Below are 21568 nucleotides of genomic sequence, written 5' to 3' on the forward strand. Positions count from 1 at the left end.
GAAAGTCAGTGGTGGCCTAATCTTTTTCTCTGGGGGAGACTGGGGAGAAAAAAAAAAAGAATCAGGGAAGAAGAAATGTATGCCACAACTGCTTTTGGACACAAAAATGAGCAAGTTACTTGGCAAGAGTAAATCCAGTGATACTGAGTTCTGCAGAAACTCGAGGCTGAATCCTGTGATGCCACCTGCTGCAGTGCCTGGAAAGTACTTCTGTTGATACAATAAAGTGATGCTTCCCTTAACAGATACGCTTGGAGGGTGAATAGCACTGCCTCAACAACAAAACATATATAGCAATTCAAGTATCAGTTTCATATTGGTCTCTTGTGTGGCACTTCGGCCACATGAACTGATTTTCAAATCCTCTCAACCTGGCTGACATGTAACTCTACACTAGGAGAGAACAAAAGCAACTGCTGCATTCTGGAGACATTTAAAAAGCTTTGAGCTGGTACAAGTTACTCTGATTTAAGGTCTTCCTTCTAATAATTCATAGCAGATGCTAAATGAATTAAAATGCTTTAAGAAGGCTGTTAATCATTAACAGCAAAATTCACAAAAATTTTTGCTCTTGAATACTGGCTCAGATTCACAGGGAACACACAGTGGTGGATGTATTTTTTGCCATTAAAAGGATAAAATATTCCTATTGCAATAACTAAAGCCTTTGAAAAGCAATTTACAAGGCTAAATGTTTACTTCCCAGTCAGTTCACACTCCCATGCCTATGAACTAGTTCTTCTAGGTCTAAGAACAACTGAACCCACAAGTGAATATGAATGTATCATTTATTTGAGGTGGACAATTCACATAATTAAAAGTCACAAGTAACGAATTTTATCTGGAATTTGAATCAGGTGTTTATTCCCAGGGGCAGCTTCAGAGGAATACAAAAGATAAGCAGCACGCATAACAATCAGATGCGGCTGAGGAAAAAACCTAAAATCTTAATGCTCAGAATGTAATTTAACAGAAAAAAACAATCCTGACTTGTGATGAAAAAGATGCACCTTGAAGGCAATCCACTGAATGGCTTCTTCAATTATTTATTGTTTAAAAAGTATGCAAACCATGGCACAGGCATATACAACCCTTTCAGCAGTGAGGAAAAGAAAACCTCGTCCTAACATATTCATTGCATAAGTCTAAAGTAATATACAGAAAATTTCAAGTAAAGGATTGTGGTCTGAAGTAAAAATTCCATTTAATATTTAAAAAAATTAGAAGGCTATTTGCTTTTCTTCTCTCCATCCACTGGTTGATCCGTTTCAGAGTCATACTGGTATTTTTCCACACACTTCCTAGGGAACCAGCCTCGTTCTCTTATTCCACCTTAAGACATGAAAAGTTGCATTAACTTAGAACAAAACATGGCCCACTACTGAGGAAAAACACAAGACTGGAAGGACATCAAGCACTTACCAAAGTTATTTTCTTCTAAAAGACAGAACATCTAAGTAATTTCTAACATCATTGCCTGGGGAGGCATGGATTCTCTCCAACTACCTAAAATGTTTTCAGACATCTCCAAAGTTTTGCAGTGCTCTACCTTTCTTGAGAAAATTCATCTTCATACCCTATCTGAATCTTTCTATCTATCTATAAAACAGGTTTCCAGCTCCTTTTTCTACACAGCAATGGCACAGGAAGCAGGTAACAAACTTGTCTACCACAGACTTTCACACAGCTGATGACTATTTGTTCATACCCAGGCTGTCTCTCATGTCCTACTCCTTTCCAGGTAAACTATCACAATTCTTTTGGCTTTTCCTTATAACTCACATTTTCTATTACTGTAATTTGTCTCTGTTTTCCTCTCAACAGTTGATCTTCCTCTTTCTTGAGATGCAGTAACTGCTTTTACTTGTATGAGTATTTCAGCAGTGTCTCTGCCAATTCTGAGGAGGATGGAAGATTTATTTCAGCATCTGGGAAGCTTGTGCAAATATGAAATGCACATGGAATGAATTAACAGTTGCTTGGAAGAAACAACAGAATGCAACATACCCCCTGGCAGGCAAAATTTTCGTTTAGTCCAAAGCAAGAGGTCTAAAGTCAAAAATGTAAAAGCTTCAATGCAGGTGGCTGTGATGCTGACCTTCTGCAGATCAGCAGGAGTCTTTAATACTTTCAACACCCCCAGGTAGTTTTATAAATGCATATTAAAGTCTCCAGAAATTATTCCAAACAAAGACATGATGCCTCCTAGTTTTTAAGATACACAAGTATTAATCTCTATAGTTATACAGAGTGTGTAGGTAGGAAGCCTGGATTTGTTTAAGACAGACCACCATTTAAATATCAAAAAATGAATAATCCTTCAACCTCTTTATGGTCTAAAAGTCTAACTTTTCCTTAGAATATGAAGTTTCAATAAACTACTATATCAGTATTCTGTCAGTGTGACAGAGTGAATTAATGTTTATCAAAACTGGGAAGTCTGTTAGATGTAAAGAATAAAACCTGTGGAGAGTGCAGAGAAGCTAGTGCCAGTGATGTTATCCTTCTACATTTTGAGAAATAAACATACAATATTGGCCACATTTCTAGATAGCTATAAAACTGATTTGCAATTTTCAAGAGAAGAAATGAAATTAACTGCTCCATACCATCAGCAGCTGAGATGAGAATCTTCTCACCATACATCCAGTGTCTGGGGAAGGAAGTATAGTAGGTAATTAGATGCCAGAACTCAACCCAATACTTCTTTTAACCAAATATAAGGGTGTGGAACCACTAACTTTAAGCCTCTGGTGGCTAAAATCAGATCCCCTTTACTCAGTGCAATTCTAGGTTCTTCAGTGCACGGTGTTGTGAAGAATGTTTTAACACCTTTAGTCACAGGGCAGCAGACACCACTGTAATCTTCTATGGCTCGATACCGCACCTACAGATTGGAACAGAACACAGAAATTTGTTTTTTGAAGGAGTTATGGCCCTACTGATTAGTTTAACTCTATAAAATTCAATTCAAGCATACCACAGATTTAAACATAATGACAGTGGCTGTCAAATGGACTCTAAATTCTAAATTACTGCTTAACAATGAAGCACAGTCCTCTTTATTATCCTGTTTTTTCCCATCTGGAAACTAAGAAGCAAATGCAAAGGCTGAGTGCCAAGATTGATTAAGCAGATTGCTTTACATTGTTTGTGTAGTTTAATCACATTTATTTATATTGCTATTTCTATTATTTCAAAATAATTTTAGACCAAACTTCAACAAATACTTACACTTCTTACTCGCTTGTCTGCTTTCTGTTTCAGTTGCTCTATCTATAAATGATTATAAATAGAAATTTAGGCAGCATTCAACACAAAATGAAGCCAGGTATTGAGATCATTCAACAAACACAGGAAGTACCATTAGCAGTTTGAAACACAAACAAAAGCATAACTTTTTAGTGCATCAAAAATGGGAGCACATTTAACAGAACTCCAGTACATGTATTTCAAGCCTGTCTATTTTAGTTATTAAAAACGCTGGTCTATTATTGCAAAGGAAAGCAGACAACTGGATAGTGGGGAGAATCAGCTTGAGACACCACTGAAGAGCAGTTACCGTCAAACTGTACTGGTGACATCCATCTCTAACTGGCCAGTCCAGGCCATCTCCCTCAGGAATCCCAGACCATGTAAACACTTGCCTGAAGTTCTTCCATTTACTTCCCATATCATAGGGGAAGATAAAGGTCTCACCCGTTTGGTAGTACTGGATTCTGTCTTTGGCCTAGAAAATAATTAAGAAATGCAGTAGATAAAAACACCCTACACACTGCAGTCAAGCAGCTCATATTAAGAAGGCTGGGTCACAAGCCCTGTATGGGTCCATGGGACCTAAAGGCAAATATTTTCAGGCAAGAGTAGTGAACTCCTGCTATATCAACCCAGGCTTTAAAAACTCCTTAAAACAATCATGGCATTCAGAAGGATGTCTGGTTTGGGTGTCCCCATCCCTCATTTACCCTTTAACAACAGAGTCCACTGACTACACTGATAATTCCCTCCACGCTCCGATCTCACTTTACTGCTTTATTTTAGGGACCAATGCCTGGCTATTTCTCAGTTACACACAAAAGCTTCCATAGCTCAGAACCGTCTGACTAATGATCACAAACATGACTCAACACTGGTAGTGCCAATTCCTCCTCTAAGAATGCACACACAGGCATGATCTGAGCTGCCCACATTCCATAGTCACGAGCTGTACATTCCCACAGTTCTGATGACATCTAGTGGAGAGCCACAGAAGTGTGTTCTGTTTGTTGCAATGCCATTTTATTCAATATTTATGTATTACAGTCCATGCTCAGCTTTCAAAAGGGACACATTAGCAGACTGTGTTTTACAGTAAAAATTTTAACGTATTATTCCAAATTTTACAATGTAGTGATAACAGGGATTTCTTTCACTTATGTTCCATCATTCCACTATTCAAAGGTCTAACAGGACTTGGATCCAGCCACATCCCATGCAAAGAGTTGACATTACAAAACTTTAAGTACTTATACATAGTCAAGATTCTCCTGCTAATTTGGCACACAAAATAAAAGAAAGACAACAAGACATTAATGAAATGTCTGCGGACTTACACAAAAACTACCAGGTAGAACCAAACTAATTTCTAAATACTGAGTCACTTTTGCTTCCTCTAAACTTAGCTTCTGTTGCTTGACTATATTTCTCCTGAAAAATCTTGTGAAAACCTTTATAAAGATACAGAGATCCAAGAGAAATTTAAAGGACAGAAGACTAGATATTTTCTAGCACTTCTTTAAAACCAAGGAAAATCCTCCCTTACAATCCAAAGTAAGAAATGGGTAAAACCATGAGTCAAAAGATGCCACTTGGACTGGGTCACTGAGGTGGACAATCTACATCTACAGGCAGATGTAATGACTAAGACAGCTCAAGTTCCAGATTAACACACCCACATATTTCAAGTAGGAAAGCCTTTTCAAAGCAAATATTATTCTGTGTTCAACAAATTCCTCCAAAACAAAAGAAAAATCTATGCATTTACTTGATTTCTCATTTCTTTCAGTGAATTTCAGAGATGGTAAGGGAAAAGCTTGTTGTAGGTGTTAGGTCAGCGGTGAATTGAAATAACATTTTTGGTTTTAATCCAGAGATGAGACAAAAATTATAAATACAGAAAATAGACTTTGTAACAGTACAAGAATACTGTGTTAAAAGCATACCTTTTCTTCAATCCAGGATTCGATTGAAGTTTTATTTGTCAAAATTACTTTCATCTGAAATAAAAGTGTTAGGTGAAATTAGGATTTATTTTCTGCAGAAACACATCAGCTATGCAAAGAAAGCTTCATTTAACAAACTAAACTTGTTTTAAAGAACAAAGCAACTGAAACATTTGTTAGAAGCCAACCCTCAGCAGAGATAGACGATCTAGAATTACACACTTAAGACAGTATCACACAGTATTGCACTTTATGCTTAAAATGTGTCTTTTTGTTTCCTTCCAAAGGTCTCCAACATTTTAAGAAATATATCAGGCATATTTACACCTATTTGCAGGAACAGGGCAACTATTTTGCCTTTTTCAGAGAGTTTATAAAATCCATCTCATGTTTTCTTAGTTCATTAGATTTTCACATCCAAGTCCTCCCATGAAAAATAATGAAAAAACCCCAAAACTGTGGTAACAGAAAAACTAGGACAAAGCTACATAAATCCCTGGGAAAGTTATACAACATAAGCTCTGAACAACTGTTCTTATCTCAATTCTGAACTGTTTCTGCTCCACAAGCACACAGAACTCATAGCTTTTAACTTCTTTGTAACAGAGCCATAGACTCACCTGGATAATAAACAGCATACCAACAGCAATAGTTGTTCCTAATGCCAGTCCTAAGGCAAATAAAGATGCAGCAAATGCAGACAGTCCAAAGGGAATAATGGGACGAGGGTCTCTTTTGGCTGCACTCATGTCAATCTTCACAGAACTCCACCCAAAAGATATCTGCAAAGAGGAAAATTCCATTCAGCTCAAGAACTTTCCAACTGCTGAAACAAATCAAGTTATCCCTATGAAATCTGGTTCTGTAAGTAAGTGTCCAACAGCTGACAGAGATGAAGCAAAGTAACCAAAAAAAAATGTTCAAAAGAGATGGAAAATGAAACCACAGTCACCATCTTGCAAGCTCCACAGGCCTGTTCAAAAGACTTATCTTCAGAAGTTGCTGCTAGATGGAAAATGAAACCACAGTCACCATCTTGCAAGCTCCACAGGCCCAAAAATCAGCAAAAAAATCTGGACTCTGGTATGTTAAAAAACCCACATTCATCAGTGTCAGATGGACAATGTTTGCATAGAACAGTCCCCGTTTTCCGTGGAAATGCTGCAGGTTTTCTCTGAAAGCTTTGCAGACAGCAATTGTCAACATTATCCCTCTGCAAACACAACTCAGCTACTACAAATGCAACTTCATCTGTTACACTTGTGATGTCATCAAGCTCTTCACTGCAACCACAAAAGCTGAAATCAAAGCCTAGAATCTCAGCCATGGATCTGAGATCAGGGATGTATTCCAGAACAAGCTTTACTCACTGTTGAAGTTTTCCAGTTAAAAAAAGCACATCTAACATATTTATCTTTAGCCTCAAAAATAATGTACTTTTTTCTTGAAGAAATAGACACAATTCAAAAAAAGTGGCCAGTAAAAGAAAATAAATAGGATCTAACTTGTGTGTTGGAAATAAATAGCAGCTGTTTTCTTTGTCAGCCAAAACACAGCCTCTCTCTATATAAATACAGTACTACCCAGAAACTGTCTTCAGCCAATGCAAAGCAATAGGAAACTCCCTGTGATTATGAAAAGCAACAGAGAAAAAAAGAATGAAAATAGAAACAGCTTTCTCTGAATCCTCCTCCATTCCCATAAATACATCTTATAGGTACACAACAGAACTAGGAGTGCATGTGGAAAGGAGAACAAAGAATTCCACATGCTTCTTCTCAGAAAACCAAATTCTCTCATACTTCCAGAGATAAATTATGCACCTGACTTAAATAATATTTTAAGCATTTAGTCATGTTTTCTTACTCTGTTGTAAAGCTGAGTGTACATTGTCATAATAAATATGAAAGAAGCATGAATGCATCCCAGTGGAGCTAAGAGGAGAAACAGAGTGAAAGATGCATGATTCTGGTATCCACAACAGTTGTTGATCCAAGGACAGTGGTGATCCATCTTCATCACACATCTGTGAATAATAAATATTGATTAATATAAAGGACACATATGATGTTTCTCAAAAAACTCAAAGGATGGCTGATTTTCTACTTCTCAACTTCCTTTCTTTCATTTGAACCCACCAATTTCTGACAGATCAACACAGTAGTTTCTTTTCAGTTGCTATTCAGAATTATATTTCCATGTTATAGAATTTTGAAAAGCAAATAAAAAGTGCATCCAGGTCCTACCCTCCTCAGTTATCTGTCCTCCTCTTTACTCAAACTAACTAGTTGCTAATAATCACCATAGTACAGAGCCTGGAGACAGAGCCACAGAATGGGACTTGTAAGAACTATGATCACAATAATTAAGCACTACTGTTAATGCCAGTTTTTAAAAATCAGAATACCAGGAAAATAAAGGAAATATCAAATTTCCTGTGAACTACTTGTAGAAAGAGTATTTAAAGAAAGATAGAGAGAAGTGTGATAGTGACTCTTTCTTTTCAGTGGTAAACCCTCTGAAAGCTTTCTCAATTGCTATGTATCCACCTCACACCATTGAAAATCCTTTTCAAAATACATTTAACATGTGTAAACACCCTAGAGACACTCTTGTATTCAATATAAAGCCAGTTATTTTGGTGTAGCTTACAGATGCAAAAAAACACCACCTGAGTAAAGATTTGTTCACATTCCAAATTACCTTGACAGGTGTAAAAGTCTATGTGACTACCTAAGTGATCAATCCTCAGTGTAAAGATTGTCATTCGAGGACAAGAGTCATTAGTTTTAAATCTGGGGATGATGTAGCCAAATTACAGAACTGCTCTGAAGTTTCAGTTTCTGTTTCCTAAAAAAACACTGCCTGCACACCTTGGGTTTATAGAAGTAACAAATGAACATGTATGTTGCAATATCCTTTCACCACACTCTCTTAGGAGTCCTTCAGAGGACAACCTACTTGGACTGCACACAGCTGAAGTGCCTTGATTTTTTCAGGATGCACTAAATTCTAGTGACAGCTATTTATAATAAAGTGTCCTTTGTATCAGGACCATTGTGTTGGAAGATAACAAGGTGCAAACTTCTTAAGTTGACCAAAGGGTTTATTACTTCACTTAACATGCCAACTCCCACTCAAAAACCCACTTTGGTGAAGAGTGAAAAAAAGCAGTCCAAAATTTCCACTCAAATCAACATTTAATTCCCATTTGGAAAGATGACAGAATAGATATTTCTACTCTAAGCAGCTCAATGTTTGGACTCAGAATTGTAAAAAAATTTCAGATAACTTTTAGGTATTTACAGACTCACATCCCTGAAGCAGGACTGCATTGTTTTGTTAGTACCATCAAGAAACTTTTAAGAGAAACTGATTTCAGACTATAAAGGAAATGTTAAAGACAGTAATTTTTCTAAACTACAACACAGCAAAACTGTATAGCTATCATACAACTATAAAGTGGAAACACTTGAAAGGGCTATAGTGCTCATATGGAAGCTTTTTAAACATCTACAATGCAAGTGCTGGAAGCACAAATTATGGTAATAGCCCATTATTAGATTTGAAGCTGCTGTAAAATGGACTTTCAACAGTTGTGAAGAGGAACAGTACCTGTTACACTTCCGACAGTGATGTGAGCGAGGTGCCTTGTAAGACTGACACACTTTACAGTATTGGAGATACATGCAATCCTGAGATTTTTCCTTTAAACAGAAGAACAGCAGTGTTAGATGTATACACAACTCTGCTGGCAATGTTTATCTTGGCATTTCCCTAACTTTTGATTCCTTCTGACAGGGTGTGTTTCATGGTCCAACCCTATTTAATGGTAGGCGTCAAGGAGAGGAAAAAACAAAATTAAATAATCTCCTAGCTAATCTCTTGGCTGTTAACATAGCCATCTTCCACTGCTGAAAGTGCTGGTTACTAAAAGAAATAAACAGTTCTTCTGTCAGGAAGAGCAACTGTACAAGCAGGATTGAACAGTGAAGTTCTGAGAGTAAAAGTTAGCATGTTATTGTTGTAAAAAAAAAAAATCCTGAGCACATTTTCTCTCCATTTTACACAATAAACCACTCTAAGCTTACTGCTCAGATACAGCACTGGTAAACACTAATGTTCAACTCCCTCACAATCTCCTTTACACACACACACACCTTAACTACAGCAAGATGAGAGACAGAGACACTTGTAGACAGAAAGCAGTGGCCAAAATCTTGCACTCAGGAATTGGAGCACCCACTTGTCCTGCTAAGATGATTATCAGGATCCTCTTCTGCACAGACTCTGTCCTGAGTTAATATTCCACAATTAGAAAGGTGACCAGCACTAAACTGCATCACACCACTGGAACACAAACTCTGGGCAGCTGCCTTGGGATACTGAACCTGTGTCATTCTTGACTACAATTCTTCCAAGAGATTACTGAAGCACAGGAAATGCAAAATTCTATCTTGCACTGTGTTAAGCAGATGGCAACCATATAATTTTCTGCCTTGCATAAAATAAAAAAGAAATTTTCTAAATTAATTACTTCCAACTGTTACTGCTAGCAGCAAAATCTCCAAACCAGGTGTCTGCAGGGGCATGCAGATCACCTTGAAGTTCTCATTCTCAACTATCAGTGCTTCTTTTCTGCTGCTTTGCTTGGAGAAGCCCCTAATATAATAAAACTGCTGCCAGCCAAGCAGCATTACCAGAGCCCAGACAGCACAGGGAAGGGATGGAGAAGGGCAGCAGAACAGAACAGAGCCTTGGAGGAGCAGATAAAGGACGTAACCCAGGCAAGCAGGAAGCCCGCTCAGCTCTGCAAGGCTGACAAAGCAGCAGTCACGGAAATCAACAGCGCTGTGCTTGCTGGAGCTGGGGTCAAGGAACGGCCACCTGAAATATTACAACACTGGCCACTGAAGACCACCACAGGAGACCCCAAAAGGCCACATAAGGACTTCTCATAAGGAACCTGACAATGTAAAGCAAAGCACTACATATACACCACACATACATTAAATAAGTGGGGATGGCTAGTGAATGTGTAATCAGTGTGGCTGATAACAACTCTGTTTACCCAACGCTCGGCACACTAGATTAGAGGAAGGATACGATTAGAGGAAGGATATTTGAAGGCTAACAGCAAAACTGTGTTAGAAAGTTTCTATCTCTCTGATTTCGGTATCGGGAGCAAACTGGGTTGTACGGGAAACTCAGGAAGCGGCAAGAGCAAACCGGGGAGAGGCAAAGGAAAGATTTCGGAACAAGATAAGGAGGAAGGAAGGGCCTGAGAGCGAGCAGCGTTCCTGGGGGACAGAGGAGAAACAGAGGCACCGAAAGACACGCGATCTGCACTGTCCTGACCGCGGGGGCGGCCGGCCGGCCCCAGGGCTGCCCGCCGGTCGCCCGCGAGGCCCCGGGACGAGGCGGTCGCAAGGCAGCGCTTACCGGCGTCCACCCCAGCGGGACGTACCCGGGGCCCACAAACATGGCGCTGAAGTAGTTGTAGAGGATCATGACGGTCCAGTTGAGCAGCATCACGAAGTTGACGCTTCCCCCGGCCGTGTCCAGGGGCCAGTACCAGAGCGCGGCGTCGGCCATGGCGGTGGCGGAGCACACGGCCACCACGGCCAGCGCCACCGCCGGGCCCCAGTGGCACAGGCGCCGCGCCCGCTGCAGCGCGCCCGGCCCCGCCATCGCCGCTACCGCCGCCCGGCCGCCGCCGCCCCGCCGCCGCCGTGCATGGCTCCCGCCGGCTGCCGACGGAGAGGGCGGGAAGGGAAGAGGGAAGGGACTGGGAAGAGGAGGGGAGGGCAGGGAGGGGGAAGGGGAGGGCAGGGAAGGGGAGGAGCGGGGCGGGAGCGGGGCCCGGCTGCCGCCGCCCGCCCGCCCGCGGTCCGCTCGCAATACGGCCCCCCCGGGAAACAGCGGCCCGCCGGTAGCGCCGCGGCCGCGTTCCTCCCTCCTGCAGGTTACGAGGCGGGGCATGAGGGGCTGCGGGGCGGGAGTGACCCGTCGCTGCCGCCTCTCCTCGGTGCCTGCGGTGCGGCGCGATCCCGCGTGCCAAGACCACTCAGGGTTTGTCGGAAGGGCTGAGAGGGGCTGGGCCGTTCCTGTTAAATCGCCTGAGTTTCGGCGGAACGTGTGGCGAGGCGCCCGGGGGCGGAGAGGGGGACGCGTTTTGGTGTGGCAGAACGCGGAAGCGCCGCGGTCCGGAGCGGCGCCCCCGGCACCGGCAGCGCCATCGCCGCGATGTCCTCCGACTTCGAGAGCTACGAGCAGGACTTCGCCGTGCTCACGGCAGAGATCACGGGCCGCATCGGGAAGGTGCCGAAGCTGGTAGGAGGTGAGCGGCTGCTCTCCGCCCCGCGGCCCTCGCTCCGCAGGCCCGGCCGCTGCAGCTGCCGGCGGTGGGCGCGCAGGGCGGCGGCGGGAGGTGCCGGCGTGGTCTGAGCGAGCTCGCACCGAGGTGTCTCCAAGCTCCTTACGCAGCACAGTCACCTCCCTGCCCCGCGTCTGTCCCAGCAGCGAGCTGTCTCGAGACGCGTTAAGAATGCTCTGACAGTATTTGTGTGCTGGTCACCTGTGAGGATCAGCTCTTCCCTTCTGCCCGGCTCTGGGGCACGCGAAGTTACCCAGTGCGCCTGAAGGGCCGAGCAGACCTGGTGGGGGATGTTCCCCGTAGCAGCATTGCTGCTGAATCTTCTTTATTGTGATCGTGCCACGACATCACTAATGGAAATCAAGTGTTTTTCCTGTGGCACAGACGAATTTTTTGCACGACTTAATCTGAATCGGTATTTTTGCTGCCTACTCCTCGTACGTTTGATTTGGATAATTGACTGTGGTGACTCACAGGCAGGAACAGATTCAAAGAAATCCGTGTTCATTTACTTTAATGTGTTTGTCAGTAGCCTGCAGCGTTCATGGTCTGTTTCATGACGTATCCCTGCAGTAGAGTCAGTACTGTCTGTAAGACTAGAAGGTTGAAAATTTTAGTTTTGTTAATCAGCCCAGCTGAATCTTCCAGCACACAGGAATCAGTGCCCCAGTACAGGGCTCTGAGTGTGAGATGGAGGGAGGCTGACACTTGTGGTTTTTCCATCTGTTCCTCTTGTAGCTCAGCTTAATGCCTCTTCTATTTCCAGCTCGTTTAATACTTCTGCCTCTGCTTCCTATGCATATTACCCAAAAGCTTGGGACCCTTAACCCTAGGAGTGGATACTGTGTAAGAAGGAAGTAAACACATACTAATGGTGTACTTTTCCATATGACTAAAGGAAAAGGTATCATGCATCCAGGACCAAAGAATAGCATCCTACTTTTAGAGTGGGAAATGCATCATGAAGTGATGAAGTAGTGACTCTAAACAGGATTTGAGGTAGGTGGTCAACTAAAATGTGTGATCTCAGGGGGTTTTGAATAGAATATCTTTTTTGATTTTGGAAGGTTAAGTCCACTTCTAATCATAGCAAGTTAGAAAGTCTTCTGAAATATAGGGTTGAGTTCTATGGTTAAAGAAAACTATGTCTTTTCCTTGGCTTAACAAAGATGTTTTGCTCTTGATCTCAACAGCAAGGACACAAAGAGATAATTCAGTCAGAACCTGCAGCTGAGGTGGAAAAATTTGTCTATTTCGAATGGAAACTTACAAAATGAAGACAAGAGAAAATCAGAGTTCCTGTGATTGAATTTTAGAACTGGTGTGTAATTTAATCTGCTCAGAAATTGTATTTAACCTGTAAATGGCCACTGGAACCATTTACTGAGGTGATGCAGGGAATCCTTCACAAAGGTTTCTTAACTTCTGAACAGTACATTTAAAGACCTCTGGCAGGAACAGGGAGACATCATAAATACACTACTGGTTCATCCTCTGAAAATCAATAGTGCCAGACTGATTTATAGGAACAGAGAGATTTAATTCCCTAATTGTAAAGAATAGAGATTTGAGTTCCTTATTGTATAGATTTCGGAAGTCATCAGAGTCTGTTCAATAGTAGGAAGACTATTCTGCATCATAGTAGTGGATTTCCATAATCCTCTCCTTGAATCAGTCTCCCTTATTCACTTAGGGAGATTTTGGAGCTTAAATAGAAGATGTTTAAAGAGTATTGGCTTCAACAGTAACATAGCCTAGAAGCAGCAGGCTTTGAAATCATCACTCTTTTATGAAACCATTAGAAGGTTACTTTTTTAATAGAATTTGCCTCCTCTCAGAGGAGACAGAAGGCATGTTCCCTGCAGGACCAGGAATGTGGTACTTGGCTAAATGGGGTCAAGACAAAAGTTAATTTTTTTCCCCTCATGTTATATTTGTGGTTGGTTATACATGGTTTGAACTGACTTGCATTACAGCTGCTTCTTGCACTGTACATTTATGGCTTAGCTATTGCTTCTGTTTTCAGGGCTATTCTGTCTTTCATCAGGAAAAAAAATTTTCCATGACTTCAAAACAAACTGCAGTCTTAGCTAACAGAGGCATTTGACCACCTGGAAAAAAAATCTCTGATTATGCTGAACACTTTATCAGAAATATTTTAAATACACATTTTTCCCTTGTTTCTTAATAGGAATATTTGCAAGATCTTTGCTTCTTCATCACCAGAAGTTCCAGTTAGTTCTTGTGGCGCTGACTGGGAGAGCCTCAAAAAGAGGATTATGAGGTGGGAGGGGAGCTGAGGTGACAGTTTTCAGCAGCAGTGATTTGAGAGAGATTGCTGATGGCCTTCTTCCTCCCCGCTGGAAGAAGCAGGATGAAAGGTGTAAGGACTTGTGCCACTCTGCATAATAAAGAGAGATCTCCTGAAGTCTAGTGACTGGTTATTTCCCTCTGCTGCCCAAGATGGACCTGCTCTAATGGAGAAATGCTGCTTAATTGGTTTTGCAACATTCCTGCATTCCGTGTTGTCAGGACATGATGCTGTCCTGTGTTCTAAGAGGATGATGGCTCAGCAGACAATCCTGTTGTCACAAATGTATAAGTAGTTCAGCAAGAAATGTAACTAAGGCTCTCTGATATCACAGAAACAATAAGCAAGAGGGACAGTAGAACATCTTGGGAAGAAATGTCTTCTGTTGTTGAGGCAGACATCCCCCTGGGAATTAAAGAAAGTTATAAATAGAGAAATGCCTTTTAAATAGATTTTCTGTGATGCTGCTGCAGGTCTTTGAAGAATGAAGATCATTGACTGATGTGTTTTATTAATGCTCCTTGGTGTTTCAGAGAAACATCTGTCTTACGATTTGACCAAAAATTCATATAAATTTTGATTGCTTGACATGAAAGAGAGTTTTATCAGCATGAATGGTGATACTTAGTCCATTTTCAGCACAGTAGCCTCTGGTTTGTGATGTATTTGGACTGGAGTGCTGCCATTCTTCTCATACTTGGTACCTGCATTTTCTGCTGGGCAATCAAAGTGCTGCATTTCAGTTGCAAGCAGGTTTAGCTGAAGAAAGCCCCACCTTTAATTTTCTGTTGTACTCCTGCACTGAAGTTTACTGTCTCAGTTTCAGGTCTGGCTCATTATGCTATCCCTCTTGAGCACAGTTTTAGAACCCAAAGAGAGAAATGCATGTACTGTTCCATTTGTCTCTGCTGTTGGACAGTAACTTCTGGCGGTGGTGAACATGTAACCACCTGAGGGAGCACAGCAACATCTGCAAGTGGTCTGTGAGCTGAAGCCCTTTGTTACTCAGTCTCCTCAGCATGTACTAATGAAAAGAAGCAATTCCATGAGCAGTGGGACTAAGTCTTGATCCAGGTTTTTTTGAGATCAAACCAGTGCTGTGTTATCTTTCCAACCTTGTAGACAGATTCCCACCTTTCTGTAACTGCTGTATTTTGGGAGACAAAGTGTCTAATGCCAGGGCAAAGCTGAAGGAATGGGAAAATGTAGTGAAACTTCTTTCTTTTAAGAAAGTGATACAACCTTGTGTACAGAGAATAGATTTGTTTGCAGTCCTACACAGAGGAAACCCGCTTTTTGTTTCCAGTCATTATCCATAGTTTGTCAATTTCACCACTTAAATGATACAAACTATGTGGAATATTTTGTTTGGGATGTTATGTCTAGCAATGTAAGGAAAAAATTACATTTAGATATATTTGATGGCGCATTTTTTATTTTCTGTGAAGGATATTTGAGTTCTCAATCAAAACAAAAAGTTATAAAACAATTTTTTCTTCATTTCCTGTGAAAGTATGTATAAGGAAATGATTGAGTAGGCAGCTTGAAAACTGCTAACTCACAGTGGACTAATGCAGTTGGTAATATGAACATCTTTAATTAGACTGTAACTTGTTTGTCCTGATCTACTTGATTAGTGGCAAATTTCTCTTACCCAGAGGAACTCCCTTGCATCTCACTTTCAGTCTCTGAGCAAGCCATCCTGTGAGAATTGTGCCCCCCTTCCTATGGGGATTCTGGTTGTGAAATAAGTTGTTTCCTTTGCTTAACCACTGAAGTAAAAGTAAAACTGAAAAGAAATGCTTTGGAAACCATGGTTACATGGTATTGTGTACCCTAGAGGATCAGCAGTTGCAACAAGTTTAGCTGCTCTCCTGGAAGCCTGTGAAGACCCTGCTCCAGAGCTGCAGTGCTGGGGTGTTGCCATGTGCCTGCTCACATATCTGTATTTGAAGGAAAAACAAAGGCAGCATCTGGGTGATTATGTACCTGGGCCAGTATTAAAATATGGGTTGGGTTAAAATTTAATCAACTAAACCATTAGAGATCATTTGAATACCCTTTCCTCCTAATTTTATGGGAGCAGTTTTAGCTGGACCTTCTGTACTAGTGAGTTTTCCCTACAAAAGACCTGTAGCTAAATTTCTCTGTGGGTCAGTAGGGTTTTACTGGCCAGTGGAGTGCTGAATAGTTCTTGTAATTACAAGTACAAGCAGAATTTGCTCAGCATGAAATACCTTTCAAAAACCCCCAAATTAATATCCCTAAATTTCAGGTTACTAAATATGTATGAAAATTGTGATCCAGTACAACTCAGGGAAGTACTGAAAATGCTATAGTACATTTATTTTCTGCTGCTGTATTTTAAAATTTTATTTCAGCTTCAATAAAATGGTGTTGTGTATTTCATACCTTCCATTGTTTTTATTTTCATCTGCTGTCATCTTGCTGACTTCCAAATGAAGGAAAGAACAGAGGTGTTTTGGGATATGAGAACAGAAGTGTATGGGGGAGCTGGGGAAGGGGCAGATTTCTTTTGTTTTTTTTTATGTTAGGAAGATAAAGTGCTGAATTTTCTGGCCTGGGTGCTGTCTTGAGAACCTGGTGGGGAATTAAAGGAAGACATTGCCTGCAGCAAACTGAAGTGCTACACAGAAAATATTTCCTGCATTTTCTGCTGTGGTAGAATCCACCAGACGTAGCAGCGTGAATTCCAGATTTGCAGGAAAGATGGTCCCAAGCTGATCCTCTGTGCAGGCAGAGCTCCAGTATATGTAACTGAGGAAGGACAGATTGTGATGTTCCTGTGTCCTTGAATGACAGTGTAGAGTATTTTAGGTGAAGAGATGATAGATGGATAGGCATTTCAGCCTGTGAGAAGCTGATTTATGTTCCTTTATTAAAGTGGTCCTCTCATGAAATTCAGTGGCTTGTGGAATGCAAAGGATCGAAGGAAATCATCAGATTGTCCCTTTTGGTCTTTAATGTATCAGTTCCAGGATACACAGAGATCATGTGGAAGGGAGGCAAGGGGATTCAGACTTAAAAACAAAGCTCTGAAGTTCAGAGGTACATAATTAAGTCTTGTGCCAATGTATACTTGTCCATTGTGACCTCTGGGGAGCTGTGACTGGAGAAACTTTGGTGGCATTCACTTTTTATCTGCTTCATCAGGCAAACCACCAGTACAGATGTCTCATGATACTCCTGGTTTCAAACAAAGCATTTGTATGTTCAGAGTTCTCTTGTTAGCTTCATTGACACAACGGGCAGATTTAGAGTCTGAAGGCTGGAAGATGCGATGGTAGGATGGAAACCCTTGAATACCCACAGTAATGAAGCAGTGTGGGGACATTTTATTATTCAGCATCTGAATATTTCTCAGTCCCCTTTCATGCTGTAACAAACCAAGTTGTGAAGCACTTGTGATGTTTGTGATGATGTGACACAGTCTCAGTTCTCAGTTCAGACTGGATTCTCTGCCTGCAAATGGATGGTTGGAGGCAGGACAAAAGTCAGTCTCTGTAGCTGGGATATAGCCTTGCTGGGGAACCTGGCAGATGGTGATTGCTATGTATAGCTTAAAACATATTTGAATTTTTAAAAAATTCTATATTTTATTACTAATTTCCATTTTTGCTGTTACTAGAATACAGTGGTTTTCTTGTAGTTCCTGTGGCATTTCATTTTATATCTGTTGAAGCAAAAGAAACAATCCTAGGCCCAGCATAGGAGTAGAGGAATAGAAACATCATTCAGACTCTGAATTAATTTTAATTGGGATGCTTGATTTTGTGCATCTCATATTTTGCAAATGAATCTGTTCAGCCTTTGTTCTTGAATGTTTTTTCTTCCATTTAGTGTATGCATGTGCGTTCTCATGCATTTGTACACACCAACAAGTGCCTGCTGAGGCATAATTCCTACAGCTGAAGCAGCTGTAAGTATTTTCCTAGCTAGCAAATGCTGCATAACAGGGCAGAAAAACTTCAAGGATTCTCCAGTTTTTGTTTTTTTTTTTAATTACTAATGTGTGTATCACCATGTCACACAGAATAAATCTTGAGTCTGTTTTAGCTGATACATACAATCTTTTGAAATGGTATGTTTTTCTTTCATGGTAAGAGCACAATTATATTGATACTTTCACAATTCTATTTCAGATGAGAAGAAGCAGATGGTTGCAAATGTTGAGAAACAGCTTGAAGAAGCGAGGGAACTGGTATGTTCTGGCTTTTCTTATGTTAACTGCAAATTCCTAACAAAAGTAATAGGATCATTGATAGCAACATTTAACACTCATGCCCTAAAAATACTTAACAATGATACATTACAAAATGAAATAAGAGTCTTGAAATAGTTCTTATTTGAGGATATGAAATACAGGAAGAGTATCTTTTTTTAATCCTGTGTTAAGTGATGCAAGGTTTTCACTATTGCTGTAAGTCAATAAATAGTTACAGACTTAAGAGTTATGGATTAGGTCTTTAGGAATGGAATTAAATATTTACACACCATGACTTTGATTTTGACTTGTAAGACCCAAGCACCTGCTTAATTTAATCTAGAATGTCTTGTAGAGCAGTAGATCTTTTTCTCCATTTTAGCAAGTGAGACATAAAGGTGAGGACAAGGGGGCCATGGCAGTGTGAGTCACTGATCCAAGAATAGTGTAGCTGTTAACCAAGCATTAGTTTGTGGTTCACATTGACAAAAAAAATCCCATTATGTGACAAGCAACATGTGTTAACCAACTGTGACTCTCTTCTTTTGTTTATTTTGTTCCCATTATAGCCTGTAGTGTCTTCCATCTGGGAAGGGTATAAGAGTAAAGTTTTGTAGATGTGGAGTAATTGAGCAGAGATGTTGGTGACAGCTGAGATTGTCTTTTTCCCACATGGCCAATAGTTCCTTACCTGAAGTTGCTTTTGTTTATTGCTTGCAAATGGTTTGGTGTATCTAATGTCAGAAATGTAATGTGAATGTTAGGATAGGGAAAGAAATTAGCTTTTCTATCCTAGAATTTCTGGTAATGGAAAAAACTTGAATCAGTTATTTGGCTACTAACTAAACAATAAAATCAATTTTTTTTTAAGTTGCATAGGAAGAAAAATGTCTCTCAAGTGTTTGTAGGCATACATGGTGCTTTTGGTTTAAAAATAGATTTATTAGTCTTGTAGACCAGAGCATTGGAATAGCATCCAGTAAAGCTGGATCTTGGGATGACTTCCTGCAGTTTTGCCTTGTGAGGATGACAAGACACATAACCTCTCTGATTTGGTATTCCCAGTGAGAAACATGGTAAATTTATTGTCTCATCTCATGGGGATGTTCTGAAGATACATAAGGCCTTTTGGGCACTTCCATATTCAAACAGCTACAACAAGTAGAAATCTAGAAATGTTTTTCAGCTCATTTTCACTACAAGTTGACATGGCAAAAGACAGTGCAGCACAGAGAAGCTCCAGTGTGGGTAGTCATTCAAATTTGGTTTTCTACTCCAAGTAGATTGGAAGGAGCAGAAATTGAGTTAATGGCTTCTTACTTCTCTCCTTATGTCAGGAAAAGATCGTCTACATTTGTATTTATTACAAGATTAAAATAAATCCAGTATTTTGTATTTTTATGCTAATGATGATCTTCATTTAATGTACTGGCTTTTCTTTCACACTTTTGTTTTAGATCTTTAGATTCAACTATTGGCTTTAAGCAATTACCCAACATGTTTGTGATTAATGTCAAGGCTTGGGTTTAGAAATCAATTTGAACAAACCTGCTAATAACAGAAATGATTAAGAGGATCCTATTTTAAACTAGAGGCTGCAGTAGAAAACCAAAATAAACCTAATTCTTTGCTGCTGATAGTTTTCATGCATTGGTTTGCTTCATTGTCTTGTGTAGTCAAAGCTGGGATTAGCTGATTTTTTTTTTTTTTTGTTTCCTACTTGGCTAGGAAATAACACTCTCATGTATCATAAATATTATTATAGAGATAATTTATTTGTGTTCACTAAACAGTCATGGTTTTAAAACACTGTCTGCTTTGTTTGGGTAAAATCAGTGGTGTAATTGATTTGTGTACAGAACTGACATGAAAACTTTCAGACTCCCAGGCTGTCTTTTCAAGCCAGAGCTGTGGAGTGAGAAATCTCTGGAGAGAAACCCTGTTGTTCTACATCCAATGTGGAGTATCTAATAGTTATTTTACCAGGTTTTCAAGAAAGGTGATTGTTGAGCTAAGCTTGGTCAAATTCTTTGAGTGTAAAATCTAGCATGTGCCGGAAGAATTGTGAATTTTTGAGTGAAATTCTGCTTCTAAGAAGACAAAACTCTCTGTTACTTGCCTTTATCTTTGATGAAGAACACATCACAAAGTTGTTGTGTTGCAAATGCTGGGTTATTCTTGTCCTGTGTATTTTTTGTTTAGGTCTTTATTTTAGTTCCAGGGCTTTAGAATCAGAATAAAATAGTGAATCTTACAAGTTTCTTAAAATGTAGCAGCTGATTCCAGAGCAGATTCATATGGAGAAGTTCCTGTGGGAGGGGGAAAACTTATTTTGGAGTGGACAATGTCAGCCACACTACTTTGTTGTAATTTTGAATGGAAATACGAAGGGCAGCTCTGCCTTTGCTTGTTTATGAAAAATATTATTTTATGACCAATAATATGAGTTCTGAAAATGGAGGTGCATGAAATTAGGTTGCATTTAGGTTCACCCTTGCTTGGACCACTATGTTCTGCATGGCTTCTCATGGAAATTTCTCAGCCCAGGCACAAAATGCACCATTTAATCTTTCTATGAAAAACATTGGTAAATATTGGTCAACCTAAATATGCTTCATTGTTGTTCCTTGGACCTTACACTCTCTAATATTGACTCTTTAGAATGAATATTTTAGATTTCATGGATCACAGACTGATTATTGGTGCAAATTCTGGATTTACTGGTATATGTTTTTGTTTTTATAGAACAGACAAGAATTGAGACTTCATTGAAATATGCATACACACACACACACATATAAAAATATATATATATATATATATATATATATATATATGAGGGAAATGTTTATAGAACATTTGAGATCAAATATACTAAGATGAAATCGATAAGAAATAAGCTATTAATTCCAGCTATTGGTTTAATTTATAATGCCCCTTTGTAAAGTTAAGCCTGAGCTAAAGAACTGGGTAGAATTAGAAATTGCTTTGTGTGTTTCAATTAATTAGTGACTATTTAATTAAAGTCTGCTTTATAGTTTATTATTGAATATAATTTTGTATAATCAGAATACATCAGGCAAAATTACTTTCGAGTATCTGGCAATTCCATTGATTAAATTCAGATGCTTTTCTTATGATATGAGGATGAAATTTCAAAGTGTAAGCAAGTGATTACATAGGAATAAATTCTATCAGTCCCTTGTGAATAACTGCAGCCAGTAGCCTGGGACCCTAATTGAAAAGCATTTCTGCTCCTATGCCATATTGTTCAACCAAGATCAGTAGGAGGTGAGTAAATATTGTTTCAGGTGCTTACAGCAACCAAGGAGAGGTATTCTTTTATCTTTTTTAAGTAAATTGGAAAGATTTTAAAGGCAGGTGTAGGATTCTTCTGCCTTTCAAAACAGAATTCCTGAACAGACAGCGCCACATAGAGCAGGCTCCAGGACCCA

At 40.0% G+C, this 21568-nt stretch overlaps 2 protein-coding genes across 10 annotated transcripts in view; one reads left to right on the forward strand and one right to left on the reverse strand.

The window, feature by feature from the left end:
- Positions 1 to 770: 770 nt before the first annotated feature.
- ZDHHC6 (zinc finger DHHC-type palmitoyltransferase 6) lies at positions 771 to 11183 on the reverse strand. 4 transcript variants are annotated; one of them, XR_005953476.1, is made up of 11 exons: positions 10644 to 11183; positions 8817 to 8908; positions 7068 to 7227; positions 5822 to 5983; positions 5202 to 5255; positions 3563 to 3730; positions 3235 to 3276; positions 2742 to 2887; positions 2610 to 2653; positions 1783 to 1898; positions 771 to 1332 (listed from the first exon to the last, which is right to left on the reverse strand). XR_005953476.1 is itself a non-coding variant. In XM_041415921.1 (10 exons), the coding sequence occupies exons 1-10, from the start codon at positions 11181 to 11183 to the stop codon at positions 1229 to 1231; spliced, it is 1512 nt and encodes a 503-aa protein (XP_041271855.1). In that variant the 3' UTR covers positions 771 to 1228. The 4 variants fall into 4 exon arrangements, 3 of the variants coding, with proteins under 3 accessions (XP_041271855.1, XP_041271856.1, XP_041271854.1); XM_041415921.1 differs by lacking the exon at positions 1783 to 1898; XM_041415920.1 differs by lacking the exon at positions 771 to 1332 and having other exon boundaries at positions 1848 to 1936.
- Positions 11184 to 11414: 231 nt separating this feature from the next.
- Positions 11415 to 21568, forward strand: part of VTI1A (vesicle transport through interaction with t-SNAREs 1A) — a 255727-nt gene continuing 245573 nt past the window's right edge. For all 6 annotated transcript variants that reach the window (XM_041415924.1, XM_041415926.1, XM_041415928.1 and 3 more), the window contains exons 1-2: positions 11415 to 11541; positions 18052 to 18110. In XM_041415924.1, the coding sequence (XP_041271858.1) occupies positions 11448 to 11541; positions 18052 to 18110 (153 nt within the window). In that variant the 5' untranslated portion in view covers positions 11415 to 11447. The remainder of the gene's footprint in view (positions 11542 to 18051; positions 18111 to 21568) is intronic.

This window comes from Onychostruthus taczanowskii, unplaced genomic scaffold (assembly GCF_017590055.1).
Source record: "Onychostruthus taczanowskii isolate IOZ18803 unplaced genomic scaffold, ASM1759005v1 scaffold5, whole genome shotgun sequence".
Lineage (NCBI taxonomy): Eukaryota > Metazoa > Chordata > Aves > Passeriformes > Passeridae > Onychostruthus > Onychostruthus taczanowskii.